We start from the raw sequence: 27,964 nt of genomic DNA, 5'->3' as shown, positions 1-27,964 counted from the left end.
AATGCAGGCACCTCGGGCTCTCAGGCCAGCAGTGAGTATCCATCCCGCTTGGTACGAGCGTACCTGGTACGGGCATGACAGCGAGGTTGCAGTGAGCCGACTTGAAGGCCCTCGAGAGTTGGGGGCATTCCAGAAAGAGAGGAACCCACCTGCCTCGCCACCACCCCGTGTCAAGCTTCAGAGGGTTTGCCGTCACTCCAGGGCTCTTGCAGCGGAGCTGGTTTGCCCGACACGGGCAGGCGGCTCCATGCCCGGGGTAGAGGCCCTGTGTGGCTGCGCGCCGGGCCCTGGGGCAAATCCCGATCCAATTAAACCGCCAGCGCTGGCCCCCCGCACTTCACCCGCACCCCCCACCTGAACCCGCCGCGCCGAGCCCTGTAGACTTTCCACTACAGGCACTGGACCCGACTGAGGCGCCACTCCACTGATGAGAGCGCGCTGCAATGCCCGCTGACGTCGGCTTGTCGCGGCGGCTACTTTCGGCTCCCCACGGGCGGGCTGCCATTGCTACCCGTTCGGCGCGCTGAGACTGGGGGAGCTCTCGACTTCAACCGAGCAACCACCCGCAAACCACGGCCGCCGCCGCCGCGACAATCTTTTCTTCCCATCGCCTGAACCCTCTCTTCTCTGCGACCCGCTGCCATTGACCCTCAGAGAGCTCGTCTGCCTCTGCCTCTCTCATCGTTAGTAGATACCCTCAGCCAGCCAGCCAGCCAGCCATGCGTTCCCTCCGGGCGGGCAGCCGCCTCCCGCTGAGGCCCCTCCCTCGCTACATCTCGACCACGACCTCCTCCTCCTCCTCCGCCGCCTCCTCCTCAGCATCACCGTCCACCTCCACCAATGCTTCCTCCTCCTCCTCCTCGTCATCGTCGGCGGCGGCGTCAGCGGCGCAGCTCTCGTCCGTCCTCATCGCCAACCGCGGCGAAATCGCCATCCGCATCAACCGCACCGCCGAGCGCATGGGCATCCGCGCCACCACCGTCTACACCGACGTCGACGCCGGCTCCTGGCACGCCTCGTCGGGCTTCCAGTCGCTCGGCCTCGGCCCCGCCAACGGCTACCTCGACGGCGACAAGATCATCGCCCTCGCCAAGCGCCACGGCATCCAGGCCCTGCACCCGGGCTACGGCTTCCTGTCCGAGAACGCCCAGTTCGCCGAGCGCTGCGAGCGCGAGGGCATCGTCTTCGTCGGCCCCCCGGCCTCCGCCATGGCTGACATGGGCAACAAGGCCCGCAGCAAGGAGATCATGACGGCCGCAAACGTCCCCTGCGTCCCCGGCTACCACGGCCCCGAGCAGGCCGAGCAGGACCTCCTGCGCCGCGCCCGCGACGTCTCCTTCCCCGTCCTCCTCAAGAGCGTCCGCGGCGGCGGCGGCAAGGGCATGCGCATCGTCATGACCGAGGACGAGTTCCCCGCCCAGCTGCGCAGCGCCCGCGCCGAGGCCCGCGCCTCCTTCGGCGAGGGCGGCGAGGTCATGCTCGTCGAAAAGTACATTGTCCGCCCCCGCCACGTCGAGGTCCAGGTCTTCGCCGACCGCCACGGCAACACCGTCGCCCTCGGCGAGCGCGACTGCAGCGTCCAGCGCCGCCACCAAAAGGTCCTCGAGGAGTCCCCAGCCCCGGACCTCGACGACGCCACCCGCCGCGACCTCTGGGACAAGGCCCGCAAGGCCGCCGCCGCCGTCGGCTACGTCGGCGCCGGCACCGTCGAGTTCATCCTCGACAAGGACTCGGGCCGCTTCTACTTCATGGAGATGAACACGCGCCTGCAGGTCGAGCACCCTGTCACCGAGATGGTCACCGGCCTCGACCTCGTCGAGTGGCAGTTCCGCGTCGCCGCCGGCGAGCCCCTGCCCCTTACCCAGGAGCAGGTCGAGGAGCAGATGGCCGTCCGCGGCGCCGCCATCGAGGCCCGCATCTACGCCGAGAGCCCCGAGAGGGGTTTCATGCCCGACTCGGGCAAGCTCGTCCACGCCGTCCTGCCCGACGCCGTCCAGGCTGACGAGGATGTGCGCCTCGACTGGGGCTTCGGCTCCGGCAGCGTCGTCTCCGAGGCCTACGACGGCATGATCGCCAAGCTCATCGTCCGCGGCGACACCCGCGAGCGCGCCATCGCCAAGCTCGAGTCGGCCCTGCGCGCCTTTGAGATTGTCGGCGTCAGCACAAACGTCGAGTTCCTCAAGCGCGTGTGCCAGGCCGACGCCTTTGTCGCCGGTGACGTTGAGACGGGCTTCATTGACAAGTGGCGCGACGTCCTCTTCAAGCCCCGTCACATCAACGACGAGGTCTTTGCCCAGGCGGCCCTCGGCGTCCTCAACCTGCAGCTCCTCCAGCCGGTCGGCGCCGCGGCACCGCACGGCCAGACGCTCGGCTTCGGCGACGCCAGCGCCTCGGCCCAGCGCAAGGTCGCCTTCAAGGTGCTCGACGGCTACAGCGAGAAGGAGGGCGAGGTCGTTGAGGCGAGCGTCACACAAAAGGGCCACAACCTCTACGACGTGACCGTGTCGCGCCGGGGCTCCGACGCCGCACCTCAGGTGTTTTCCGACGTCGCCAGCGAGCCGACCCGCGAGGGCGCCGTGCTCAAGCTGCAAACGTACTTTCCCGCCGAGCGCATCCTGTCGTCGGTGGTGCCGCAGGAGGGCGAAAACGACACCAAGGTGACCATCTTCCAGCACGGCGTCAAGACGGACCTGGCACTGCTGCCGCCCGGGTGGTATGAGAAGGCGCTGGGGCTCAAGGAGGCGACCGCCTCCGTCGTCGCGCCCATGCCGTGCAAGATTCTCAAGAACGAGGTGGAGGAAGGGCAAGAGGTCAAGAAGGGCACGCCCCTGGTCGTGTAAGTCTCGTCATCGCCTCTCCCCCCCCCTTTCTCTTCTCATCCTCGTCCCTCACTTTTCTCCCGGCATGGCACTGACTAACCGGGCAATGCAGCATCGAGTCGATGAAGATGGAGACGGTCATCAGGTCCCCGCAGGACGGCGTGGTCAAGAAGTTGGCGCACAAGGAAGGGGTACGTTCATATTGACACCATGACAAGAGCGAAGCTAACGTGACGGGATACGCAGGACATTTGCAAGGCCGGCACGGTGCTCGTGCTGTTTGAGGAGGAGCCGGGCAAGGAGGAATCGGCATAGAGAAGGACGGGCAACGGCGAGAAAGAGATGCAGGAGTGAGGGAGCAACTCAAGGTAGAACTTGGCGTTTTAGGGGTATGGCATGGTCTGGCATGGGCATGACACACGGGCTGCTAGACGGCAACTGTACATAGTGTAACAATGGCAGAAATACCGTGACAGCTTTGCAGGTCTGTTGCTGTTTGTGCTGTAATAGTGTAGAATGAATTGCCCGTGCGTCCGCTCGCAATGATGCGAGCGAGAGAGCGCGGCCCTCGGCTGCGAAACAATCCAGAACAGCAGACTACGAGCGCCCTGTTCGCTTGAGTAGCTGCATAGATATGTATGTACCCGACAGTACGCTCGGTTCACCCTCAGCCCCATGATTTCCTTCTTCCCACACAGACGCGACCACGGTCCGGTACAGAGGCCTGCCCCCAACACCGAAGCATGATGAAGAAGGGTGAAGAGGGCTGAAGAAAGAAGAGAGGCGGGAGGGGGTTAAAAAAAGAAGACGTAAAAAGAACGCCCAGTCTCCCCGTGCGCCCCCCGGACCCCATCCATGCCCATGCCTGACCCCTTCGGGGCAACATGTCAACTCTCAAACGACCGAACCCCCTTATACGCTTAACACACAACCCAGAAAGATAGACCGTAGCTTGCTCCTCGCTGCCTACCTCTCGCGGCGCGCCCAGCCTTGCTTTCGAACCTTACCTCACCTCACCTCAACCTCAGTTTGGCTTGGCTTGGCTTACCTAGATGGAGGTACTGTGCATACCTACGTCACCAACAAGTATCCAGGTTAGTAGCCAGAGCTACCGCGACTTCATCTTGGTCCAGTCGTCGGGCAGGTGGCGGCTCATGCGCGACTTCTTGGCCGCGCGCCGGAGCCGCACCCACCACTCGGCCAGGCGGTGCGGGAAGTTGGGCTCGGCGGGGGAGACGTAGGTGGAGAAGTTGTCCAAGAGGTCCTGCAGGGAGGGAGAAACGGGCACGAGCAAAACGTCAGCAACGTGTGGTGGTATGGGGACAGACAGACGAACAGACAGACAGACACAGGAGAGGAGATGTCAAGAACATGAGTTAGAAAGACACGAGGCAAGGCATTGCAAGGCACAGGCACGGCAAGAAAAGACAAGACAAATCCAAGGCAAGACAGCATAGGACGTACCTCCTTGAGCGCCAGCGTGATGAAGCCCAGCACAAAGGCCACCCACGCCAGCGTGCCCCTCGTGTTGAGGAACTGGTTCCCGCCGCGAAACTCGACGGTGCCGGTGCAGCGGCCCGTCTTGGGGCTGGGAAAGATGTTCTGGAAGTTCCACAGTACGTAGCGGTTGCCCTGCATGTAGAGGTACAGGTCCGCCTCGGCGGGCAGGGCGCGGATCTCGTCGGCCACGCGGCGCAGCACGGCCACGCTCTTGACGCCCCCCGCGAGGGCGAGCGCGCCGCCGGGGCGCCGCACGCCCGCCTCGGGGCTCAGGCTATTGAGGCGGCAGAACTGGTTGTCGCGGCGCGCGGCGGGCAGCACGGCGGCGACAAAGTCCTCGTAGGCCAGCGCCGCGAAGGCGACGCGCTTGAGCGAGCGCAGGGAGAAGCGGTTGCGCAGGCTCACGGGCGTGACGTGCACGTGGCCGCCGCACGAGGCGTCGCGCTGCGGCACAAAGTGCACGCGCATCGCCTCCCAGAAGTCGGACAGGGTGCGGCTCACGGCCTGCTTCGTGTCGAGCCGCGGCGACACCACCTCCATGCACACGTACGGCCGCGGCCGCTTGAGCGACCCGTCGCGCGTCACGAACCACTTGCCGCCGTAGTACTCCGGGTGCTTGCTGTACTTGGAGCAGTCGTCGTGCGCCGCCGGGATGCCGCGGTTCTGCAGCTTCTGCGCCAGCTGCCGGTACCAGTCGACGTTGGAGAAGGTGTCGCCGCCGCCGCCGTACGGCCGGCCGATGGCCTCGATTTCGACGCCAAAGTTGTAGTGCCGAACCATTGCTTTTAATAAACTTCTTTCTTCTGCGACTCTCCTTCGAAGGGTTGGCTCTTCGGTGGCTGTCTGATGTCGGTTAGAGCGCCGCCCGTCTTGGTGTTCTCCGTCTATGGGTCGTGATGATGTGTCGGAGGTGTCGAGCCGGCTTTTGTGCGAGGCCTGTCTTGTGTTTCTATCGAGGTGCCTTGGCGGTGGCTCCGAGTCGAGTAACTTGAGTTGTCGTCAATGTCGAGGTGTGAGTTGTGGTTTGCAGAGCTGCCTCAGTGTCTCTCTCTCTCTCTCGACTCCGTGTGCCGATAACTCGCAGCTGTAGAGGCTATCTTATGATTCTCGTCAGAGGGCGAGTTGAGGAAGTCGAGTCGCAGACACGTGCTGGCCAGGCTTTGGTCTGTTCAGTGCAAGTGAGAGAGCATCACCGACGTCGCCTTCAAACTCAGTCGACCCCCCGTCACCGCCCCCCCTGACACACCATATATCCGGTCCCGACTCGACGGCGAGCGTCTGCCGTCCAGCATAGTCCCGCAAGGCAACAACAACGAAACAACGACAAAATTGTCCATGGGGCGGCACCGGCCCGCCCATCCGTTGCCCTCGCGCGCGCGTGTGCCCAACCCAGCGCAGCGGGCCGGGCGAATCCTCCGCCTCTCGCCGCACGCGCCATGTATGGGCTGAGGCGAAACGAACCAGGCTCCCAGTCGACACGAACAGCGAAAGCCCAGGGCGAGCAGCAGGAGACTTTTTTCGCCGCCTTGGCCTGATGCCCGCCCATGCATGACGGGACAGGGGAGGGAAGAGGCAGGGCAGGGCAGGGCAGCAAAGCCCCACACAGCCGCTGCGTTGGTCGTTACACAAACAGAAGACGCTGGATGGAGAGAAGAGAAGCAACCACTTACACGGAACAGGGCGGGCGAGGTTGGGTTGACACGGCCGCCAGCCCACCACGCCCGAGGCGGCAACACATGACGTCTGCGGGTATCTGAAACGCCCCAGGCATAGTACAGTACTGCACTGCACAGTAACTGCAACGTGAACAAAGAACGAAGAGGTCGGTCCCGCGCGGCTGGGACGTGGTGGGCGGTAATTGGCGGCTGCTCCGGCTCTGTGACTCCTCGGGTTTGCTGCCCAACTGCTGTCATGTATGAATCTGTCGATTCACGGATGCAGGCTGCTGCTGCAGCAGCCCTGGCCCGTGATGATGGATCCACCGCGTCCGCCCCGTCGACTTACACCCTCTCGTCCGGTGTTTTTTGTTGTCGTTGTTGTTGTTGTTGTTGTTGTTGCTGCTGCTGTCGCTGCCGCTGTTGCTGCCTGTCGTTGCTGACCCGTCCTTCCTCCAAGTCTTTGCCCGCTGCCACTGTAACCACTTCTCCCGTCTCTCCCCTCGGCTCCCATCCTCCAAGTAGACCACTCGCCAACCGCTACCAGAGAGACGGCCCGCCCACGTTTGCTCCATTTTGCCTGTGCTCACGCTCACACGGGCCGCCGGCAGCAGCGGCCAGACCACGACCACGCCTCTTGGTCCTATCGCCCTCGCCCAACCCCATTCACCCCGACTCTGCCCCCTCTGCTTTCGTATACCAGACAAGCCCAAAGGCTTCCTCCAGCATCCGCGCTCCCCCTTGCCCCACCCACCTTGTGAAGCCCCCCCAACTCCAAAGCCAGCGAGTGCCGAATGCACGGCACCGCCTCCCGTATCGTCCAGATGGCCGCCGCCGCATCCGCCCCCCGAAAGACTGCCGACGCCGCCGCTGCCCGGCCCACCAAGTACTACTTCGCCTACGGCAGCAACCTGCACATCAAGCAGATGAAGAGGCGCTGTCCCAACAGCCGATACATCGGCCACGCCCGCCTGGCCAACCACCGATGGCAGATCAACGAGCGCGGCTACGCAAACGTCGTTGCCGCCGACGGCCGCTGGGTCGACGGCCTCGTCTATGAGATTGACGAAAAGGACGAGGCCAAGCTCGATATCAACGAGGGCGTCGCCAAGAGCGCCTACGAGAAGCGCTACATGCCCGTGCTGCTGCACCGTGCCCACGGCGCCCTCTACCGCCGACCCGTCTCATGGATCGTCGACAAGGGCGGCCCCGCGGCCGTTCGACGCCAGGCCAAGGCCCCTGAGCGTGCTCCCGGACCTGCCCAACACTGGGAAAACGGCGTGCTGGTATACATCAGCTTCAACCACGTCCAGGACAGCGCTCCCAAGGAAGAGTACGTCAGCCGCATCAACCTCGGCCTCAGGGACGCCCGTGCTCTCGGCATGGCCGACGACTACATCCGCAACTGCATCCGTCCCTTCATACCCGAGGCGGCCTCCCTCGACGGCGGCACCACCGCCAACGACACCTCCTCGGGGGAGAACAAGGGAAAGTCGACGTCGACGGCGCGTGGCATCAAGCGAAGCAGCCCTGCCCGGACTGGTGAGCGTTCTCCAGCCCGGAAAGGCCAAGTCCCGACCCGTCCTGACCAACAGACTCCCCTTCGAGCTCTGGCACGCACGATGCGTAACGCCAGCGCTCCAAATCTCCGGGCCTTGAGCCGTGTCCGCCCTGCTGCCGCTCCGGGGGCGCAGGGGCCGCCGCTGCCCCCGCGCGCCATCCGAAGATACCAGGACGTTCCAGTCATCACTGTCGAGGAGTACGTGAGCGCATGGGAGTGGAGAACGACGACCTAGGCGAAAACCATTCAGAGAACCCACGGGCGAGGCAGTTTGGACTCGTCGCTCATCATATTCATTGCTCTAGCGCGATAGAACGTAAGTCGCTCAATCGGACCGGGGCCTGGTCCTCGGAGAGCCACAGAGCCTTGCTAACCAGACCAGCATCGTCCACGCGAGACACCCGGGTTGCTACCTCCTCTTGCCCGGCGGATGTTGCACGAATGATCCTATGCGAACGGCATCAGAGCTTGGACACTGCAGGGTGGGAGATGGTCTTACTCCTGGGCGCCGAGGTCCGCGGCAACTGCTCGCGCGAGCCGCCTCCACCATTCGAGTTGTCGGCGAGCCACTTGATGAGGGTTGGCCTTTGCGGTGCCTCCCCGTCGCCGGCATACACTAGGACATTTGGCCTGTAGATAGCTTTCAAAGGCGCCTTCTTCCCCACCTCGACTCTCTCGACAAACAGTCCCGGTGCCACGTCGAACAAGTAGCTGACCTTGCGACGCGAGGGCGACGAGGGTCCCGTGCCGCTGAGGTCCAGCACAAGCCCTCCATTTGCCAAGTTGATGCATTCGTACACCTCTAGCCGCGTGCTGGCGTTCCGTGCCGGCCATTTAAGAGAGTAGATGTTGGCCGCCAGGTGTAGTTGATGCGCAAAGTCGGCCGCGGGCTCGACAATGGTCCTTCGAATGGAGCTCTGGAGGTCCGAAGGCGCGACCTTGGGCACGACCACGGACAATAGTGCCGCCAGGTCTTCCGATACCAGGCTTATGTATGTCGCCCGGCGCGATTTGAACAGCGGCTGCATGGTAAGAGCCGTCAGAGTCTCGCTGCGCCATTCGCGAGAGTGAGCGGTATCTGGCCGTGTTAGCGTTGAAACCGACTACCCATCCGTTGCTGCTCACCGCGAGGTAGCTTCGACATTGTGCTTTCCAGTTCGTCAATCCAAATGATGGTAGCGTCGTCATCGGACCCATCGAGCGGGCAGTAGAATGATTTGGAAAAGAGCGCCAGCCAGAGGTAGTACATGATGACCGCAATGACATGATGCTCGTCAGACTGGTGCACGCCGAGACATCGCTTTGCTGGCTCTCTGATCAACGAAACGAATCTCCCAGCGTGCACCCCCGAAGGGCGGCTTCGAAGACGGCCGGCCTCCATGTCGTCGAGGGTTCCGGGCAGCCGGTTTTCCACCCATCTCTGCACATTACTGCACAGTCTCTTGTAGGCCTCTTGCGCTTCTGATTCCGTAATATCTTTGCGTCGCGGCTGGAGGCGGAAGATCTGATCCTTGGCATCCTGGAGCTGTTTCGACTTTGCCTTGGACTGGTTGCGAGCTTCGATGAGCTGATCTTGCGTGTCCGCTAGCTCCTTTTTGAGAGACTCCAGCTTCTTCAGGAGCCTTTTATTCTCTGCTTCCTGGAGCTCCAGCTCCTCCTGCCGAGTGTCTAGCACCTCCTCGGTGAACCGCCGCAGTCGTATCTCCTCAGCCAGCTGCGCCTCCGGCGCTGGCGTCGATGGTGTTTCTCTCTCGATTTTTGACTCGTTTTGCGCCATGGAACACTCGGCGCCCTCGTCCTTGCTTGGCTGATGATCTGGGGCTGTCTCCGATTCCATGGTGGCCAGGGTTGTGTCTTGTCCCAGTGAATGAATCGGCGTATCGCTCAGTAAGAGCTGGTGGGCGGAGGCGGCGAAGGGTTGTCACATCAGTGCAGTGCAGTTGCAAAGCAGCTGAAGGCTGAGCCGCCAATGGAAACTTTGGGTACGTCGGCCTCACGGGTCGCTGATACGTGGCCGTGTGTCCGCTTGGTTCAGGTCACCTCCCAGCCGCCTTTCCATCCGTGCATTCGGGCACTCGGGCACAGAGGCCTTGCCTGGCTGCGGCACGACCTGTTCGCGGCCGGGAAGTCCTGAAGACAGAGCTGCGATAGGTTGGGCACTGGCCACATGTGCCCAGGACGGGCCACTGGGTCGCATATGCATCCGAGCCGGGGTTGTGATACGACGAAAAGGTCCTCGCAATTCCGCTTCGTCAAGGTACAGGTCTGTAGGGTCAGATGGTCAATCACAGGTCGATGCACGTCTGCGGTGTGCTGGCCGGCGGGGCCTGCACCATAAGGACTGGCGACAACAGGCTCACAGCTGTTAGGTATCGAAAGCGGACAGTCCATCGATCCACATTAAAGTGCTTCTGCCAGAGCTGGCTTCGCGACACCCATGACGAGATCAAGACCTAGAAGCTTGCCACTCGTGGCAAGAGAACAAGACCGAGCCGGCAAACGCAGCGGCCATCGACGAGAACGCTCCGACCCGAGGCCCTCGAGCGCCAGGCGTGCTCTGAGACCCCCTGCCGTGACCATGAGCGACCGACGAATCATCGTCTCGATAGACTTCGGGACAACCTACTCGGGGGTCGCGTGGGCAGAAACGTCCCGGGTGAGCTGTGCCCCCAGGAACTCTGCCCCGTTCCGCTGCTGACGAGACCACAGCCAGATGTTCAACACGTGATATCTAGTTGGCCATCGGCCAACTCCTTCCAGAGCAGCCTCAAGGTGCCGACGGAGCTGCGCAAGGTAGCGTCTGGTTGGCAGTGGGGATTCCAGATCCCCGAGTCTGCCAAGCGATACCGGTTCTTCAAGCTGTTGGTCGGCCCGAGCAGTGAAAGTGATCAGCCCGACGTATTGACGAGTTGATGCCAGGAAGCTAGACGAGCCGCAAAAGGCCAACAAGGATGGCGAGACGCCACAGGAGCTGACGCGGATATATCTGTCGTGTCTTCATACGCACTTCATTAGTGTGTTGGAGAAGCGCTTGTCCCCCAGCATCGTGCGTTCGACACCCATGGACTTTGTCGTCACGGTCCCCGCCATCTGGTCCAATGCGGCGAAGCAAGCCACCGAGAGGGCGGCAGCAATGGCTGGCTTCTGTGGCAACCAGAGAATACAGCTGATATCCGAGCCGGTTCGTCGCTGTCCTTATGGAGAGCAGCAAGACTGCTGACACGGTCCAGGAAGCCGCTGCGCTGTACACCATCAAGTACCTCAGCCCCTCGATTCTGCAGCGTGGTCGCAAATTCGTAGTGTGCGACGCCGGCGGAGGGACGGTAGACCTCATCACGTACGAGATCACGCGGATAGACAAACTTGAGGTCAAGGAGGTGACCGAGGGAACCGGAGGCAAGTGCGGCTCGTCCATGCTCAACAAACGGTTTCGCCGATTCCTCAAGCAAACTCACGGCGACAAGTATTGGACCGACGAGCGGCTGGTGGTTACCCTGAACGAGTTTGAATCAGTACGTCTGCCGTGTTGGCCATCAAACACAATGCGAACTAATTGGACAAGTTCAAAAAGGATTTCTCGCCAAAGGGTGAACCCCTCACCATACGGGTCGATGAGAGCCTCGGCCTGAAACGTAACCGCTTCACGGTTCCACAGGAGGAGATGGCTTCGCGAATATTCGACCCAATCATGAAGGACGTCATCTGCCTCGTCCGCGAGCAAATCGCCATGGCGGGAGATGACGTCGCAGCGGTCGTACTCGTTGGCGGCTTCGGCCAAAGCCGGCACCTCAAGTCGCAGGTTCGAGACGCGACTCCCGCCGGTATCAAGGTTCTGCAGCCTGAAAATGGTTGGATAGCCGTGGTGAAGGGAGCTGCAATCCACGGGCTCAACCAGAATCAGCCGAAGTTGGCCGAGGTGGAGGTGGCTTCTCGAATTGCCCGGAGATCATACGGCACTTGCCTGCTCGCCAAGTACGACTTGATGAGGCACGACCCAAGGGAAGCGTAAGTCGCGTTGAACGAGTCCACGCTCCTGGGCCGGACTGACACGCCAACAGGTTCTGGTCCGCCAAGGAAGAAGAGATGGTGGTGACGGAAATGTGCTGGTTCATCAAAAAGGTAGGGACAGATACCATGCAAGCGGTGAGAGTTCCCTTGAGGCTGACGAACGATAGGGCCAATCCTATCCAGAAGGCAAGCCGTCATCCATCGAGTATCAATGCGACATCCCTGTGGGAATGGGTCATCTCCCGCAAACGGAAATCGAGATCTTCAGTAATGGCGAAGAGGGCGAACCGCCTGTACACGTCAATGCGAGGACCCGATGTGTCGCTACCCTGTCACTTGATCTCGAAAAGATTCCCAAGTCGACCATGTTGGCGGCTGGAAAGACGCGAATGGGCTGGCACCGATACTATTGCCTCAGTGGCGTCATCGAGGCAAGCTACGGCTCAGCCATGGTAACGTATACTGTGAAGCTCGGAGGTAAGCATATTTCAAAACGATGCAGTTGCCGGATTGTGTAACTGACCTGGCTGCAGGCGTCACGCACGACGCCATAACCGTGCGATACGAAGATTGAGCATTGGTGTACACCATGACGGCGGCCGACGCGAAATAACAGCAGCGGACTTCAAATAAAGATCAAGTGCCATGCAGAAGGCACTGGTAGAATGGGAGATGGCATGTCAAATATGGAGTTGAAGACGGTGTGATTTAATTGCCAATGACTTTGCCGGGCGTTGATGCCATTATGGCGGTTAATGGAAGTAGCTTCTCATCACGTGACGTCGCGTTGCCCCTCCATCCCGTCGCGTCTCCCGCTCGTAGTCGAACCTTTTCCACAGACGTAGCGACAGACCCCAGCCTGCCGATCATGCCCAACAAACCATGTCGGAGAGCTCTCATGGCAAGACAGCTCATCCGGGCCTCGATGGCCCGGCAGCCGCCTCTGTCACGGGCCCGCCACCCTCCACCCTCGCCGCGCAGCTTGTCGAGAACATCTCGACGAGCACCAAGTCGTCGCGGTCCGACGACAGCAACGAGCTCAAAGGGCTAGTCGCCATCGCCCAGCGCATGATCGACAATCCTCACCTCCTGAGGAGCGATGCTGAAAAGATGGCCCACAACCACATGCTGGTCTACATTTACTGTCGCGGGGTCCTCGAAGAGATCAAACTTGGCGACCCCTTCATTGACCGTGCCCATGTGTGCGGTGAGGTACTGAATGCCCTCAAGTTCCTCCGCTTCACCATCAAAGAAACTCCGGCCCTTCTTACGTACGTCAACGAAGGTCAGGGGCTGCTTCACAGGGGAAACGCACCTCTTTGGATCTGGCTCCTGCCACGCCTCCTGCGGATCCTCGGGCACGCCGATTTTGCGGAGCTCGAAACGCATATTGAGGCATTCCTGCAGTATTTGTTCCTCGTTTGTTGTACAAGCTCGTTCTGGGACTTGGCTTTGCCGCTTAGTCTGTATTTGCGAGCGTGTTTAACCGGTATGTTCTGCATCGTTGTGCCCAAGCTGCGTGCTGACCCGATGGCAGGCCTTCTTGACCATCTTCAAGATCCACCGACTAATCCGCCAAGCACGAAGACAACTACCATGATCCAGCTCCCGCCGCAGTTCGCCGTCGACCAGATTATCGGGAAGTTACCGCCGGATGCCGCACATCGAACCACCTACGTCATCCGCTCGACGCGGCAGGCTATCCGCCAGGCGACAGGCCTCGCACGAGTTCTGGCATATCCATTCGTGTCCCAAGAGTCTTCTTTTTTGTTCAACGCATCCTTTGCTCAGAATGGGCCGTGGCTCATGGACACGTGGTTGGACCTCCGCCACGTCCAGAAAAGATGGGAAGAGAGCATGCCCGGGTCCCCAGTCCCTCTCATCGAAACGGCACTGGACGTTGCAAAGTGCCCGATCGTCGACACGGAGCTTGTGGCACCCATGAAGAACAAATCATATGCGCTATTGGTGCTTTTGTGCAGCGAACTCATCTCGTCGCCCGAGGAGCTGGTGCGCATAGGCTCAGAGGGGGATCGAGTTCGAGTGATTTATTGCAAGGCACTCATCGCCATCGCCGCGGCTGCGATACAAATATATGCGGTCGGAAGGTTGGCAGCCTCCAAGCTTGTTCAAGAGCTGGCGCTGCTCTCTTCCCAACACTCGGCGATTGGCGAAGGCACAGACCTTTGGGTAAGGCGAAGCCTAGACTTTCTGCCCGCAACCTAGCTAATCAACGTGCAGAGATGCACCAGGCTGCTCCGCCAAGCTATCTACTCCAACGCGGAGGATCCTCTTGATGATGCTACACGACCGTCATGTTTCCAAAACCAGGAAGTCCGCGAATGTGTTCAAGGACTGAATCTCATCCATGAAGGGTCGTCTCTGCCGGCAGAGGGCTCAAAGAGAAGAAAAATATCTGATATGGGCCAAGACGCCATGCAACTGCTCATAGAAGGCATACGGGAGACACTGCGCATCGAATTTGCGATCGGGGACGACGGAAGCGAGTTTGAAGAGCATTTTCTGTGAGTTCCACTGCCCTGGCGATGCCCTCGCGCTTGTCTAACAAGACCACAGACGGGCTTTTGAGACCTGCGACGAGCCGAAGTCTCAGTCCCTCGCCTTAGACTTGCTTTCCCGATTGTGCTGCATCGCGGATGGTACCATACAAACCCCGAAACCAACCACATCACCTGGTGGCGTGGCATGCTCCATCTGTGACGATCGCAAGCCCGTTGGTGCCGCCAGCTTGACGGCTCAGGTGTGGAAAAGCCGGGTTCTCACAATCTTGAGCGGCGTCATCCAGCTACCGAGTTTACAAGAAACTCGGGCTCCCCGTGTCGCCGCCATGATCTCGTTGAGGCGGCTTTTACAGCATAGCAATGAGCTCCTGGATCTCGAACAGTCGGCGCTCGGGAAGTGGTGTCTGCAATCCCTGAACAGTTCCATACGAGAGCTCAGAGTCGCTGCCGGGAGGACACTGGCTATGTTCACGTTGAATACCGCATGCAAGCCAATGGAAACGGATATACTTACCCGAAACCGCGTATATGCCATTGCTGCTCTCAGGACCATGTCCGAGGACGATCAACCCAAAATGGTCGAGACTCGTGTCATGGCGTGGGGCCAGCTAGGTAGGGCCGCCACCGAGGACGAGCTGACCCTCGTCTTGATCAAGCTGGTGGAGTACTTGGGTAGCAGCAACATCATCGTCTCGGCTTTTGCGTTCAACGAGATCCTCGGCCTTGCTGAATTCCGCGCGGCTACACCACGCCGCCTGTTCGAGCCAAACTGGAAGAGTCTTGCATATATGGTCACCAAAGATATGGTACAGCGACCCCAACGAAGCCGAGCCATCGCAGAGCTACTTCAAATCTCGGTCAACGAGCTTCTATTGCTCATTCAGACGCATGCCCTACCTTGGCTGGTTCTTGACAAACGACAAGACGTCATCCAGAAAATTGCCGAGGCTCGGAGAGAGAACGAACCATGGCAACCCCTGCTGGACGGCACGAACCTCGCCGCAACGTTGGCACTCCTACTCGTGCACGACCCGGACAACATGCAGGAGTTTACCAAGTCTCGACTCAACGAAATCTCGCCGCACTTCCATTCGTTGACGCTGCTAGATCTTTTCCAGTCAGAGCCAGTCCTGATTGCCATGGAACTCCTAAAGTCCGCAGCTTGTTCAGATCTTGCGCGACGGAAAGCGGTAAGTTCTGCAACCCGGCGCCTGAACCAACACTGACGATCAACAGGCTCACAAAGCTTTGCACCTCATGGCCACTACCATCCTCGGTAACACCAGGGAAACGAAGAGCAAAAAGGACAATACGGTTGGACGATTTCTGCAGAGCCACATGCTAGGTCTTGTCGCGCGGCTAGCGGACGTTATAAACGACTCCGTAACCGCTCATCCTCTCATGTTGGAGCAGCGAAACTGCATTCAGACAATGGAGGAGATGATTAAAGTCTGCAAATCCTACGCAAGGATAGCGAGGCCGCAGGTACGTCGCCAACAAAAAGCCAAAGTGGATGTGGCTAAGTTCCTCTAGATGTCCGCGTGCCTCGTCTCCGCCATCTCTCAGGAGGCCCTGCGTGCAGCGAGTTTCTCTTGCTGGGTGGCGCTGCTCACCCACCTAGACGAAGAAGATGTCCAGGCGCTTATTGAAACGACCTTTTTCATCGTCAAACACTACTGGCCCACCTTTGACGAGCCAACTGCCAAAGCTGCGCGGGACATGCTCACTCACTTGCTACAAAAACACCAGAGCGTTGTCGAGGAATACATTTGCAAGCTGCCCTCACTGTCGCATATCGATGAGCTAGCCAGCATCGACACTAAACTGATGTCGTTGCGGCCTGTCATGGCGATGGACCAGACCCTGGGCGTGTTCACCGAGCGGCTTGCCCACGATAACTCCGGCGTCGTACACCAAGCATTGACGGAGCTGGTACCATTCCTGCGAGACAACCAAAGCGGCCTTTGCACCTCTGCTGTGAGTCAAATGCCCGACAAGGCAATTACCAGCATCCTCAGGGCCCTGCTGGACTGCGCCTCCAAATACAACGGTGTCCAGGTGGACATTTCCCGACTGTGCGTCGAGTCGATCGGTCTCATCGGCTGTCTAGACTCGAATCAGATCGAGACCGTAAGAGAGAAGCGCTCGATCGTCGTCTTGCACAATTTCGAGGACCCTGGGGAGACGACAGACTTTGTCTTGTTTCTCCTCCAGGAGGTTCTCGTTCCTTCCTTTTTGTCGGCCACAGACACAAAACTTCAAGGGTTCCTCTCCTACGCGATGCAAGAGTTGCTGGACCGGAGTGACGTCAAGACTTCCGTTGCCCAGCAGAACATCGGCAGAGTAGATGGGGAAAGCATCTACAGGAAATGGGTGGCCCTGCCCGAGAACACCAGGGAGGTTCTGACGCCGTTCATGAGCTCACGTTACATGGTCGCGCCCATGCCGCCGGTAACAGTGGAGTACCCAATCTTTCACGCAGGCAAGCCATACGTCAACTGGCTCAGATCTTTTGTCGTGGATTTGCTACGCAAGGGGCAGAATGGCTATGCCGAACTTATGTTCGAGCCGCTGACCCGCGTCATTCGCGTCAAGGACCTGTCCACTGCAGAATTTTTGCTTCCCTATCTGGTGTTGCATGTGTTGATTGGGACCCAAAGCACGCCTGTGGAGAGGGAGCAAGTTGTTGGTGAGCTCTTGGGCATTCTCGAGCACCGACCGGCGGAAGATGCGTCCTACATGGAGAAGGAGGAGACAAAGCGGTTTTGCCATGCAAGTATGCCCAGCTCATACTGCGCGGGGCCTGACTAACTAGTGCATAGGCTGTCTTTAGGATCCTCGACTACGCGATGAGATGGGTCCAGGAGAAGAGGTCATCTGGCAAGCTATCCTCCGCTGGTCGAGAAATAGTTTCCCGAGTTCAGAAGATCTTGGATGGCATTCCTGCGGAGCTGATCTCCCAGAGAGCGACAGACTGCAACGAATATGCCAGAGCATTGTTTCATCTGGAACAGCACGCCCAAAATGCAGAGCAGCGGAAGGGTGCGCCCGGCGCTCATAATCGCTTACTCGATCGTCTTCAGGACATCTACGCGAACATTGACGAACCTGATGGCCTTGAAGGAATTTCGGCTCATCTTCACGACCTCGACATCAATCAGCAGATTCTCAGTCACAAGAAGGCTGGCCGGTGGGACGCGGCACAAACGTGGTACGAGATGCAATTGGCAGAGAAGCCAGACAATGTGGACGTTCAGCTAGACCTTCTCAACTGTCTCAAGCAAGCTGGACAACACGGTTCGTACCGCCATGAGCTACGATTTAATGACATGCTAACAAGGAGGTACAGATGTACTATTAAACCACGTCGAGGGCATGAACACCTCGAGCGACAACAGAGTCATGCCATATGCCGTGGAAGCCGCATGGGTGACAGGCCGGTGGGAAAGTCTTGCCAAGTTCACAAGCAGATTCCAGGGCAATATTGTTCAAGACTTCAACATCTCCATCGCGACGCTGTTTGAATCGCTGCGCAAGCATTGCACGCGCGAGTCGTTTGACAGGACTGTTCGGAGCTTGAGAGACAAGATCGCCTTGGAAATGACGACATCAGCGACGGCATCACTGCAAGCCGCGCACGAGCTTCTGCTAAGATGCCACGTACTGACTGATCTGGAGATCATCGTTGGGGCCATTTCGGGCGAGGAAACCGAGCGGCGGAAAACGATGGGTCTCTTGGATGGCCGTCTCGAAGTAATAGGCGCGTACTTTAGCGACAAGCAATACCTCCTGGGTATCAGGAGAGCTGCGATGGAGCTGACGCGGTAAGTTCCCGGTACTGCGTCCCATGCCGACATAGGCTGATTAGGCAGTCCAAACTTTGGCCCCATGGACATCTCGTCCTTGTGGCTAGCCAGCGCCAGGCTCGCTCGGAAGACCAACTCGCTGCATCAATCTTTCAACGCGGTTGTGCACGCCTCACAACTCGGCGACGACGCAGCTACCATTGAGAATGCCAAGCTGTTGTGGCGAGACAAGCACCATCGGAAAGCGATTCAGATGCTTCAGGGCGCAATCGAACGCAACAAGCTCATGACGCAAACCGGTGTTTCGGCAAGCGTCAGCGCCGCGGGCACAGGAAAACTGACTCCGCAGCAAAAGATGGTGACTGCCCGGGCTCAGCTGCTGCTCGCCAAGTGGCTTGACGCCGCTGGACAGTCGTATGCCGGCGCTCTACGAGAAAAGTACCAGCAGCCGCCGAAGACGCACACCACGTGGGAGAAGGGCCACTACTACCTTGGCCGCCACTACAAAAAGGTTCTCGAGGCCGAGCAGTCTCTCAAGGCCGACGAGCAGACCGACAACTATCTGTCAGGTGAGATAGCAAGGCTTGTCATCGAGAACTACCTCAGGTCCCTCAACTCGGGCACGAAATATCTCTACCAGACGCTGCCGAGAATCCTCACTCTGTGGCTGGATCTCGGCGCTCAAACAGACAAGGCACCGGAAGGCAAGACGTCGCTCTCTCGAGAACTGCACAGGAGACGCGTCGAGCAGCTGAATCTTCTGCACGCATTCCTGGACAAGTACATCCACCGGTTGCCTGCGTACATCTTTTACACGGCGCTGCCGCAGCTGGTGGCCCGCATTGCCCACCCAAACCCAAGCGTCTTTGACCGGCTCACACACATCATTGTCAAGGTCGTGGAAGCCCACCCACGACAGGCACTTTGGAGCCTGATGGGCATAATCACAACGCGACAGGCGTCGGAGCGGAGAGCTCGCGGTGCGCAGATTCTGCAGACGCTCCGAACCATATCGAGAAAAGTGGAAGGGGGCTCTTACGATCTGAAGCAGTTGATCAGAGCCGGGGAGAAGCTGGCAGAGCAGCTGCTCCTCACGTGCCAGATCGGCGAATTCCAAGGCAGCAAGGCCGTCCACGCGAGCCTCACGCGCGATCTTCGGTTCCAACACAAGTGCACTCCATGCCCCCTTGTCGTGCCGGTCGAGAGCTGCCTCACGGCGACCCTCCCCGCCGTCTCGGAGCAGGTCAAGAAGCACAAGGCGTTCTCGCGTGACGTCGTGACTATCGACTGCTTCCTCGACGACGTTCTGGTGCTGAGCTCCATGCAGCGTCCCAAGCGCATAACGGCTCGTGGCACGGACGGCAAGAACTACATGCTCTTGCTCAAGCCAAAGGACGACCTGCGGACGGACCAGCGCCTGATGGAATTCAACGGCATCATCAATAGGTCACTGAAGCGAGACGCCGAGTCCAGCCGGCGGCAACTGTACATTCGCACGTACGCCGTGGTGCCGCTGAACGAGGAGTGCGGCATCATCGAGTGGGTTCCGGGCATCAAGACGATGCGCGACATCCTCCTGAACCTGTACGCGGCGCAAAAGATTCACATCGACTACAACGCGGTCAAGCACCTGATGCAAGAGGCGGCGAGCTCGGAGAGCAAGATCCGGCTCTTCACGGACGACGTGCTCGGGCGGTTCCCGCCGGTGCTGCCGACGTGGTTCATCCAGCAATTCCCGAACCCCTCGGCGTGGTTCGCGGCGCGGCTCAAGTACACGCGGTCGTGCGCCGTCATGTCCATGGTGGGCACGATACTGGGGCTGGGCGACCGACACACGGAGAACGTCAACCTGGAGGAGGGCAATGGCGGCGTATTCCACGTCGACTTCAACTGCCTCTTCGACAAGGGCCGAACGTTTGCGACACCGGAGCGGGTTCCGTTCAGGCTCACGCACAACATGGTGGCGGCGATGGGCATCTACGGCTACGAGGGGCCGTTTAGGAAGTCATCGGAACTGACGCTGAGCATCCTCCGGCAACAGGAGGAGACGCTGATGACGATCCTCGAGGCTTTCATCTACGACCCCACGCTGGACCTGCAGCGAGAGAAGCGGGCGTCGAAGCGAAGCGACACGGGGGTGCGGCTCCAGCCACAGAGCGTGGTGGACAGCATCCGCAGAAAGGTGCGAGGGCTACTGCCCAACGAGAGCATCCCGCTCAGCGTCGAGGGACAGGTGGACGAGTTGATCAAGCAGGCGGTGGACCCGCGCAACCTGACGGCCATGTATCTCGGGTGGTGCCCGTTTTTGTAACGTAGCAAGTAGACGAAAGATGCCTGGCATGAATGAAGAGGCGGCGACTTCGATGACTACCTGTACCGGTGTGAGAGCGACGGCAGATGGTCGCGTCCTCTCGCGATGGCGCGGGTAACCGGGCAAGTCACAGAAGAGCGAGCCGAGAACTCATGTCCAAGGATCAATTGGTTGCGGTGAAATGGCAAACGCGCGATAATGGGATCCATAGGTTGGGATTGAGTGGCCTGCAGTGCAAATTGCCTGGCGGACTGGGAGCGGCAACGCGCCGGCCACACCTGGGAGACGCGCCTGGCGACGCGATCGATGGGGCCAACGTGGAAGGACTGCGCGGACTTGCAGCGCCTCCCGTCAGACATGTCCGCCGTGCTACGGGCTGCTTCAGCGCTGCGAGGTGCTGTGCGGCGCTGCCGCGCACCTGTTTGCCGCCTGAAGTCAGCAGAGTCCCCCCCAGTCCGGTACCTAGTCCCACCAGACTTGCCCGCTGGGAGGGGCCTGCGCGACGCCCCCAATTGCACGGCCACCACCTCAGCCGTCACTGGCAGCCTGCAGGTGGGCTCAGGCACCCAACAGACTGTGCTGTCCTTTGTCTTGTCCTCGGTCGACTGCGCTCTGCCACCAAACACCCCATCCTCAACTTTCATTCCAGCCTATCATCCTCAACCTCTCGTCTCACCTCCACCTACGCCAGCGCAGACTCGAGCCTCTCATTTGGTTTGCCATCGACGAGGGTTTGGGACGCGTGCTTGTGCTCACACACTTGGTCGATCGAACCAAGCGTCGCGTCTCTTGTGGCGTGGTGCCTGGAGAGCTTGGAGCTCAAGCTGCAGCTCGACGCTAGCTGTCCGACACAACCACGCGCACGAGCTGGGATCAGCTTCGACTCCACGCCATCTACATTTGCAGTTTTCTCTCTGCCAGCTCTTTGCTTGATACCTCGTCGCCATGCCGTATCGAATTGGTATGTCTGCTTCACTCAATCTCTGCTCTGGTGGCTTGCCTGCCTGCCTACCTGCCTGCCTCGGGCGTTCACCTGCAGCTGTCACGTCGTCAACACCAGCTCGCGATATGCTGACCTCAGGCGCACAGAAATCTCGCCCAACAACCGGGCTGGCTGCAAGGACTCGGTCTGCAAGGCCACCAAGGAGAAGATTACCAAGGGAGAAATCCGCTGCGGCAGCTGGGTCGAGATCGACGAGCACGGCAGCTGGGCGTGGAAGCACTGGTGAGGACGGAAACCCGTCCGCAAAATTCTGGCACCTCTGGTCTTGTTCTGACACAGGTCGTGCAGGGGCTGCATCTCGGGCTTTCAGCTGGTTAGCATCCAGGATGCCTGCAGGCAGGACGACGGCTCGTACGACTTTGACGCCATCGACGGCTACGATGAGTTGAAGTAAGCTTCCCTTATCCATCCTCTGCTTTGCCCTCATCCACTCTAACTGGGCCTCGCAGCGACCATCCCGAGATCCAGGAAAAGATTCGCCGCTGCGTCAAGCAGGGCCACATTGACCCCGAGGACTTCAAGGGCGTATGGACCCCTGCTCAATACCATCGTGTACTCATTTTGGCTGACCTCCAACGTCACCAGGACCCTGAGAAGAACAAGCCAGGCGAAAAGGGCATTCGCCTCACCGCCAAGCAGAGGGAGAAGCTGGACAAGGAAGCCGCTGCTGCCGCCGCCGAGGTGTGTCAAAGTGTTCATTCGACGTGAAAGCCCTCATGCTTACGTATCACAGGGTGACTCTGACGGGGAGGCGCCGCGCAAGAAGAAGACGGCCAAGCGTGGTCGCAAGAAGGCTGACGACGACGACGAGGAGGACGAGCCCGCTCCCAAGAAGTCCAAGACGGCCAAGGCAGCCGGCAAAACAGCCAAGGGAGGAAAGTCTGCGGCTGCCCCAACCAAGCCGGTCCGCGGCAAGGCCGGCAAGAAGGCGGCCCCCGAGAGCGACGAGGAGGAGGTTTCCGAGGAGGAAGAGAAGCCCGTCAAGAAGGCCAGATCCAAGGCCACCAAGGCTGCCGCTGCCACCGACACCAAACCGGCCGCCAAGAAGGCCCGCAGGACGTCCAAGGCTACGGTCAAGGAAGAGACCGAGGACGAGGGCACTCAGTCCGCGTCCGAGGCCGAGGCCGCGCCCAAGAAGACGGCGGGAAGACGCAAGTCGAAGACGGCGGCAGCCAAGGTTGAGGATGAGGAGCCGGTGAAGCCACGCCGCGGCCGTCCCCGCAAGGCTTAAGCCGACGGCACCGCGACGGGTTTACAGCCATCGCTGGGACGACAGAAGATCCTGGTCTGCGTGGCCGCTTCTCTTTCTTACCACGGTCTACGAGCCTGCCAGGGCCTTTTTACAGCACACGGTCGGGCTTGACCCGGAGAGAATGGGATGACGGCGCGGCAGGCTGGCCGTGGAAAGCAATGTACGCTGGGAAACACGCGAGAGGGAAGGGCGTAGTCTGTCTGTGACTCGGGATACCAAAAGGGGTTTGCCATCTGTGGTAGTGTTCTGCTCCGAAACGGAGGGCGTTTTCTTTGTCTTTGCGCTTTGATGGGGGTGGCTCGCTCCCAAGCCGCGGGCATTTTCATTGACTTGTACTAATAATCCAATCACAATGAGTCGGAGAGGATTTCAACATTGTATTATTTTGCCTAGACAACAGGGGATTTATGGGGTTCATGTAGCAAACTCGTCGTCCCGACTCTCAGACACAAGTGGCCTGTTCGAGCTGTCAGGTGAAGCTGTCTATCCGAGCTGTCAGTCAACGTCATTGCGCGCGCCTTCCAGCTTGTGACAGGCGCGACCCACCCACCCCGCCACTGCCGAAACCCCTCTGTAGTGTATACCTTAATTACGTAGCAGCTCTCGGCAGCTTACCAAAGCTCCCGACGTCCATCCATCAACAACACCACACACCAGTCAGTCCGCAGACCTCACGCGTCACCTACAACCCGGCCACTGCCAGAGAACGAACAAAGACCCGAGCACGCACATCCCCTTTCCCTCGTGGGAAGAGAAGTAAAGAGAGAAACAAACAGCAGCGAAGCCACCCGCCATGTCAGCGACAATCAACCCCGACCCGGACCAGAGCGCCCCGGCCTTCATCCCCCTCGAGGCCAACCCGCAGCTCATGACGTCGCTGGCGCACCGCCTCGGCGTGTCCCCCGCCCTCGCCCTGCACGACGTCTACTCCCTGACGGACCCGGACCTGCTGGCCTTTATCCCCCGGCCCGCCCTCGCGCTGCTGCTCGTCTTCCCCGTCAGCGCCGCGTACGAGAGCCACCGCATGGCCGAGGACGCCATCGCCGACGAGTACAAGGGCAAGGGCGAGGGCGAGCCCGTCGTGTGGTGGAGGCAGACTATACGCAACGCGTGCGGCATGATGGGGCTGCTGCATGCCGTGTCCAACGGCCCGGCGCGCGAGTTCATCGGTAAGCCATCCCGGCCCCTCCTCCCCGACCTTCAGAAGAGACATCCCCCCTCCCCCTTGGACGACACACAAGAGGGTAGTAAACCGGTGCTGACGACTGACAAACGCCGCAGAGCAAGACTCGACCCTCGACAAGCTCCTCCGCGAATCCATCCCGCTCCCTCCCCGCGAGCGCTCCGCCCTCCTGGAGCGCACCCCCGCCCTCGCCGCCGCGCACAAGGAGGCCGCATCCGCCGGCGACACGCCCGTCCCGGACGCGCGCGACGACGTGGACCTGCACTACGTGTGCTTCGCTAAGGGCGCCGACGGCGCGCTGTGGGAGCTCGACGGCCGCCGCAAGGGCCCCATCCGCAGGGGCGAGCTCGACAAGGACGAAGACGTGCTGAGCGCCCGCGGGCTGAGTCTCGGCCCGCTCAAGTTCCTGGAGAGGGAGGGCGGCGACTTGCGGTTTAGCGCGGTGGCTCTGGCTGGCGCGTTGGACTGAAGAGGTGAGGTGGAAGGGGCTGGATGAGCGATGACTGAGGGGAGGTAGCTGATGGAACGGTGGCCCAGTCAGGGGGGACACCATTATACCTGTGGAGATGGCTCTGCGAGTGGATATATACATACATGACGAACGTGACGAAAATGATCATGTATGCTTGTGAGTGTTCTTGTTCTTGAGCCGCAACTATCGTCAAGACTAAGGCCCGGGTGACTATAGGCCCCCCTTCCTCAACTCCCGTACGTACGCAATAGGCGCACCTCCCATCCAGGACCCACGGCCCGCGTCTCCATTCAACACCTCCACGCGCCTCTATTGCTGCTGCTGCTGCTGCTGCTCCTCCTCTCTCTCCCCCTGCTCCCGCTCCTCCTCCTCCTCCTCCTCCCGCGCCTTCACGCGCCGCACCACCTCGAACAGCACCCCGATGCTGCGCTCCCACACCACGTCGCCGGGGATCGGGCCCAGCGTGTACCACGCCAGGCCGAGGCTCCCGCACAGGCTGTTCCACGCCGCACCGAGCAGGTCCTCCACCAGCGCGAGGTGCTGGCCGCACCGCTCGTAGTACTGCTCCCGGTCGGGGCGCCTGAGCCGGCGCGTCGTCTCGATGGTCGCGCGCGCCGTGTCGAGCCGCTGCGCGAAGAAGGTGTTTGGGGGTAGGGGGAGGGGCAGGGGCAGGGAGAGGGTCTGCTGCTGCTGGGTCTGGGACTCGACGGCGTTGCCGCTGTTGGTGCGGCGCTTCTTCGCAGCCGGATACTGCTGCGGCTCGTCTTTATCGTCGTCGTCGTCGTCGTCGTCGTCGTTGCGAGCGCGCTTCTTGCCCTTGGGCGCCGCGGCGGCAGCGCCCGCTCTTCCCCCGCGAGGCGGCTTCACCAACCCCAGCTGCTCGCCCGCCCTGCGCAGGTTCCTCTCGCGGCTGGCAAAGGCATCGAGCGAGCTGAGGACGCTGGCGCGGAGCTGTTCGACCTTGGGCTCGAGGTCCATGAGGTGGCGGCTGCCGACCCGGATGACGGGCGCGGGGGGGCACCGGGCCGAGGGAGACTGGGCGTACGTCTTGAGGGCCCTGGCGACTGCGCTGGGGGTGTCGTTGATTTGGACGGCGGCGGGTGGTACCGCCGCCGACGACGAGTTGTCGCTCTCGTCGGTTTCATCTGGCTCGGATGCTGCATGGCCACTTTCGTCCGTCTCGTCGTTTTCGTCTCTTGTGGTTGCTTGGCCAACTTCGTCTACATTGGCTGCTCGCTCAGGGGCATTGGTGGCGGTGGTGGTGGTTGGCTTGCCGCCGCACTCCTTCGATCGAGTGGTGGCTGCCATTGCTTCGTTTGATGGGTTCTTGCCGACCAGGTCAGTATATATATCCATACGTTCTTCGATCTCCTTTGCTTCAGATGAGACGAGATAGAGCGAGAGAAGTATGCGTAGGCTGGAGAGATGCTCCTCTGCGCGGATGAATAAAGAATTGGGGGATGAAAGTTCCGAGACTGGATAGAAAACGTACGTACGGTAGGGAGGCGATGAAATCAACGCTATCTCTGGTCTGATCTGATGCTCTATGGCGAGATGAACTAGGCCCTGAAGAGATGAAAGACGCCGCAAGGGGACGGGACGATGTCTCGATGGGATGATGGTCGGTGGTGTAGAGCGATGGAAGGCACAGTGAAGAGGTATCGCATGAGAAGGTGACGGTGCGGAAGAGTGAGCAGAGGGGGGGGCAGGCGGGCAGGGCGAGATACAGTAGGCGAGCTACTATTGTTACAGACGTTCAATAGCTGGCCACAGGCCATTCAGAAAGTGTAGTGCAATTTATCCTTTCTGTTTAGGGGACTTCGTCGTCCGTTTGCCTGTGCAGAATGCCCCAGCCGGCCCCGTCCCCCCGACGATGCTCCGCGCCACTACAAACCTTGGTCCTCCTCGCCCTCCCCCCTAGCAATCTCCTCCGGCAAAGGCGCCATCGAGTACGGGTTACCAGGCTGGCACCTCCGCAAGACGTCCAACCTGCGCTCCATCTCCTCCTCGTCAATCGGCCGGCCAAACGTCTTGTGCAGCGAATGCTCCACCACCCACTCGTGATGTTCCTTCTCCGGGTAGTCGACCGCGGACACTGCCCGCGGGTGCGGCCGCTCGTAGCGCCTTGGTAGCTTCAGGTCGAACCTGTTGCGGAAGATGTGCTGGTATTTCACGGCAAAGTATGGTGTGTAGCGCGGGAGGTTCTGGGCCGTCGCGTGCAGCGGAAAGGGGCTGGCGGGCGGAGACGCGGTGTCCAGGTCGGCTGTCAGGAAGGTAACGACGGCGTCCCACTGGGCTACTGTGAGTGGGCATAGTGTCTTTGGCTCATCTATGAAGTCTCCGTGGAGGAAAATGTCATTGCACTGCATTTCTGCGTTAGTATGGCAAAGTGCGTGGCAGTGACATCGACGGGTGGGATACCTCGAGATCTGACGCTCCGCGGTCAAACCAAGCAACGCCGCCGAGAATCTTGGCCTCGGCCCAGTACCCAACCATGTATGCCTTTCCTTTTGGATACTTATCGAAGCACTGGTACTGTGTGTGATAAAACGGCACAGGAGGAAACGCGACGGCGTGCCATTGTTCGATCCCTTCCGCGTGCCGATAGCGTTCGCGCCAGGATTCCCACCATTGCAGGTACTCTTCGCGGTGGCGCCCCTCGTCCATCTCAAATGACCGCACTGCCACTTGGTGTATGGAAATTGCCACAAGCTCGACGAGGCGTAGATGGAAGTCGCGCGACTGCGGTGAGGCATCTTGATATCCCTGTAGCGCCTATGGCACAAGCGTAGAGAACCAGGGTTAGACGGAAGGCATATTGCGTGTTGGCCGGCCGCGACGCAACTCACAAGTGGATCAAACCGTAGGTCCGAGAGACTCAGCTGTGATCGAAGACGTCGTGCCGTTTCCCGTGCGCCGTCACATAGCTTCTCGTGCTTGTAGACGGGATGTTGCTCCTCGGCGGGATAGAACGACCGCAGTTCCAGCTCCGAGTCCCTGGTCGGCAGACCGTCGATTAGCTGAGCGTACGTATACTCGGCACGATCCGTCGACAGCACGTTGGAGAGTGCCCGTGTGAGCGCTGCGAGGTGGTCGCCGTCGAGGTTCTCGGGCGAAATCCACGATGCCGTGACGTCCGGCCCGCTGGCCGCTGGGTCGGGAAGAGGCGGAGCGGTCAGGTCGACGCGCGCCCACATCGTCATCTTCGTTAATAGAAGCTATGGGTCTCGATTGATGCAGTGCAATGGCCAGGCTAGAAATGGGCCTTGGCCCCCCCAAATCCTGTAGCGTCAAATCGTGGAAATGTTAGTCGAATGTTCAGGTGCGTGAGAGAAGAAGCAGTGCGGGGCATCAAGGATGACTGGCCATACTTTGTACGTGCGACCGTGGTGGTGTTGCACCTCTTGCGAAGCATGTGGTCCGCGAAAGCACCCTACATCAGTAGTTTTCCGAGTGTCATCCAACCTCAGTCGCCGGTCATTAAGTGTATGATGCCATACGTCGTTCGTCTCTCCGACGCGGCCTGTCGTTTCATCGGCCGCCTTGGGCGTGAATCACCGTTGTTGGCCGCCGATGGCTGTGGCTCCCACCATGGTGAGGGAGACGCTCGACTTGGCGACAAAAGACGTGAAAGGTTTGGCGCTTAAGGCTATTGTGTGTGATGAGAAATACGCTGATATTTTGGGCACGCATACTCACCTGCATTTGCCATGTTGTCGCTGGCAATCCCATTGTGATGCGCGCTGGCCTCCCCAGAATCCGACCGACGTACCCTAAGTCATGATCTTACACGCAGGGCTTCTTTTTGATGCCATCCAAAGGGACGCCAATTCATGTTCTTTCCTATTCACCAACTACTAGATAGCCAATTA

At 60.1% G+C, this 27,964-nt stretch overlaps 10 protein-coding genes across 10 annotated transcripts; 6 read left to right on the top strand and 4 right to left on the bottom strand.

The window, feature by feature from the left end:
- Positions 1–719: 719 nt before the first annotated feature.
- Positions 720–3,134, top strand: PLICBS_001674 (uncharacterized protein; the record flags this gene model as incomplete). Its single annotated transcript, XM_018317242.2, has 3 exons — positions 720–2,836; positions 2,932–3,010; positions 3,066–3,134. The coding sequence occupies 3 exons, from the start codon at positions 720–722 to the stop codon at positions 3,132–3,134; spliced, it is 2,265 nt and encodes a 754-aa protein (XP_018182767.2).
- A 793-nt stretch (positions 3,135–3,927) lies between these two features.
- Positions 3,928–5,099, bottom strand: PLICBS_001673 (uncharacterized protein; the record flags this gene model as incomplete). Its single annotated transcript, XM_065599886.1, has 2 exons — positions 3,928–4,083; positions 4,284–5,099. The coding sequence occupies 2 exons, from the start codon at positions 5,097–5,099 to the stop codon at positions 3,928–3,930; spliced, it is 972 nt and encodes a 323-aa protein (XP_065455958.1).
- Positions 5,100–6,798: 1,699 nt separating this feature from the next.
- PLICBS_001672 (uncharacterized protein) lies at positions 6,799–7,770 on the top strand (the record flags this gene model as incomplete). Its single annotated transcript, XM_018317244.1, has 1 exon — positions 6,799–7,770. The coding sequence occupies one exon, from the start codon at positions 6,799–6,801 to the stop codon at positions 7,768–7,770; it is 972 nt and encodes a 323-aa protein (XP_018182769.1).
- A 226-nt stretch (positions 7,771–7,996) lies between these two features.
- On the bottom strand, positions 7,997–9,372 carry PLICBS_001671 (uncharacterized protein; the record flags this gene model as incomplete). The annotated part of the gene is made up of 2 exons (XM_018317245.2): positions 7,997–8,613; positions 8,661–9,372. The coding sequence occupies 2 exons, from the start codon at positions 9,370–9,372 to the stop codon at positions 7,997–7,999; spliced, it is 1,329 nt and encodes a 442-aa protein (XP_018182770.2).
- A 741-nt stretch (positions 9,373–10,113) lies between these two features.
- Positions 10,114–12,117, top strand: PLICBS_001670 (uncharacterized protein; the record flags this gene model as incomplete). Its single annotated transcript, XM_018317246.2, has 8 exons — positions 10,114–10,191; positions 10,245–10,396; positions 10,455–10,716; positions 10,766–11,047; positions 11,098–11,540; positions 11,594–11,654; positions 11,711–12,020; positions 12,077–12,117. The coding sequence occupies 8 exons, from the start codon at positions 10,114–10,116 to the stop codon at positions 12,115–12,117; spliced, it is 1,629 nt and encodes a 542-aa protein (XP_018182771.2).
- Positions 12,118–12,425: 308 nt separating this feature from the next.
- On the top strand, positions 12,426–20,182 carry PLICBS_001669 (serine/threonine-protein kinase M1; the record flags this gene model as incomplete). Its single annotated transcript, XM_018317247.2, has 9 exons — positions 12,426–13,032; positions 13,081–13,733; positions 13,785–14,068; positions 14,121–15,255; positions 15,302–15,550; positions 15,599–16,827; positions 16,899–17,362; positions 17,415–17,889; positions 17,938–20,182. 9 exons carry the CDS (start codon positions 12,426–12,428, stop codon positions 20,180–20,182), a joined length of 7,341 nt encoding a protein of 2,446 aa, XP_018182772.2.
- Positions 20,183–21,127: 945 nt separating this feature from the next.
- On the top strand, positions 21,128–22,416 carry PLICBS_001668 (uncharacterized protein; the record flags this gene model as incomplete). Its single annotated transcript, XM_065599885.1, has 5 exons — positions 21,128–21,143; positions 21,272–21,407; positions 21,474–21,575; positions 21,635–21,866; positions 21,919–22,416. The coding sequence occupies 5 exons, from the start codon at positions 21,128–21,130 to the stop codon at positions 22,414–22,416; spliced, it is 984 nt and encodes a 327-aa protein (XP_065455957.1).
- An 814-nt stretch (positions 22,417–23,230) lies between these two features.
- PLICBS_001667 (ubiquitinyl hydrolase 1) lies at positions 23,231–24,089 on the top strand (the record flags this gene model as incomplete). Its single annotated transcript, XM_018317249.2, has 2 exons — positions 23,231–23,606; positions 23,719–24,089. 2 exons carry the CDS (start codon positions 23,231–23,233, stop codon positions 24,087–24,089), a joined length of 747 nt encoding a protein of 248 aa, XP_018182774.2.
- Positions 24,090–24,401: 312 nt separating this feature from the next.
- Positions 24,402–25,400, bottom strand: PLICBS_001666 (uncharacterized protein; the record flags this gene model as incomplete). Its single annotated transcript, XM_065599884.1, has 1 exon — positions 24,402–25,400. One exon carries the CDS (start codon positions 25,398–25,400, stop codon positions 24,402–24,404), a length of 999 nt encoding a protein of 332 aa, XP_065455956.1.
- A 578-nt stretch (positions 25,401–25,978) lies between these two features.
- PLICBS_001665 (uncharacterized protein) lies at positions 25,979–27,295 on the bottom strand (the record flags this gene model as incomplete). Its single annotated transcript, XM_065599883.1, has 3 exons — positions 25,979–26,455; positions 26,514–26,867; positions 26,942–27,295. The coding sequence occupies 3 exons, from the start codon at positions 27,293–27,295 to the stop codon at positions 25,979–25,981; spliced, it is 1,185 nt and encodes a 394-aa protein (XP_065455955.1).
- Positions 27,296–27,964: the final 669 nt, after the last annotated feature.

This window comes from Purpureocillium lilacinum, assembly GCF_023168085.1.
Source record: "Purpureocillium lilacinum CBS 284.36 DNA, scaffold_1, whole genome shotgun sequence".
Classification (NCBI taxonomy): Eukaryota; Fungi; Ascomycota; class Sordariomycetes; order Hypocreales; family Ophiocordycipitaceae; genus Purpureocillium; species Purpureocillium lilacinum.
The sequence above is the reverse complement of the archived record's forward strand: the minus strand, read 5'-3'. Positions and strand labels throughout refer to the sequence as shown.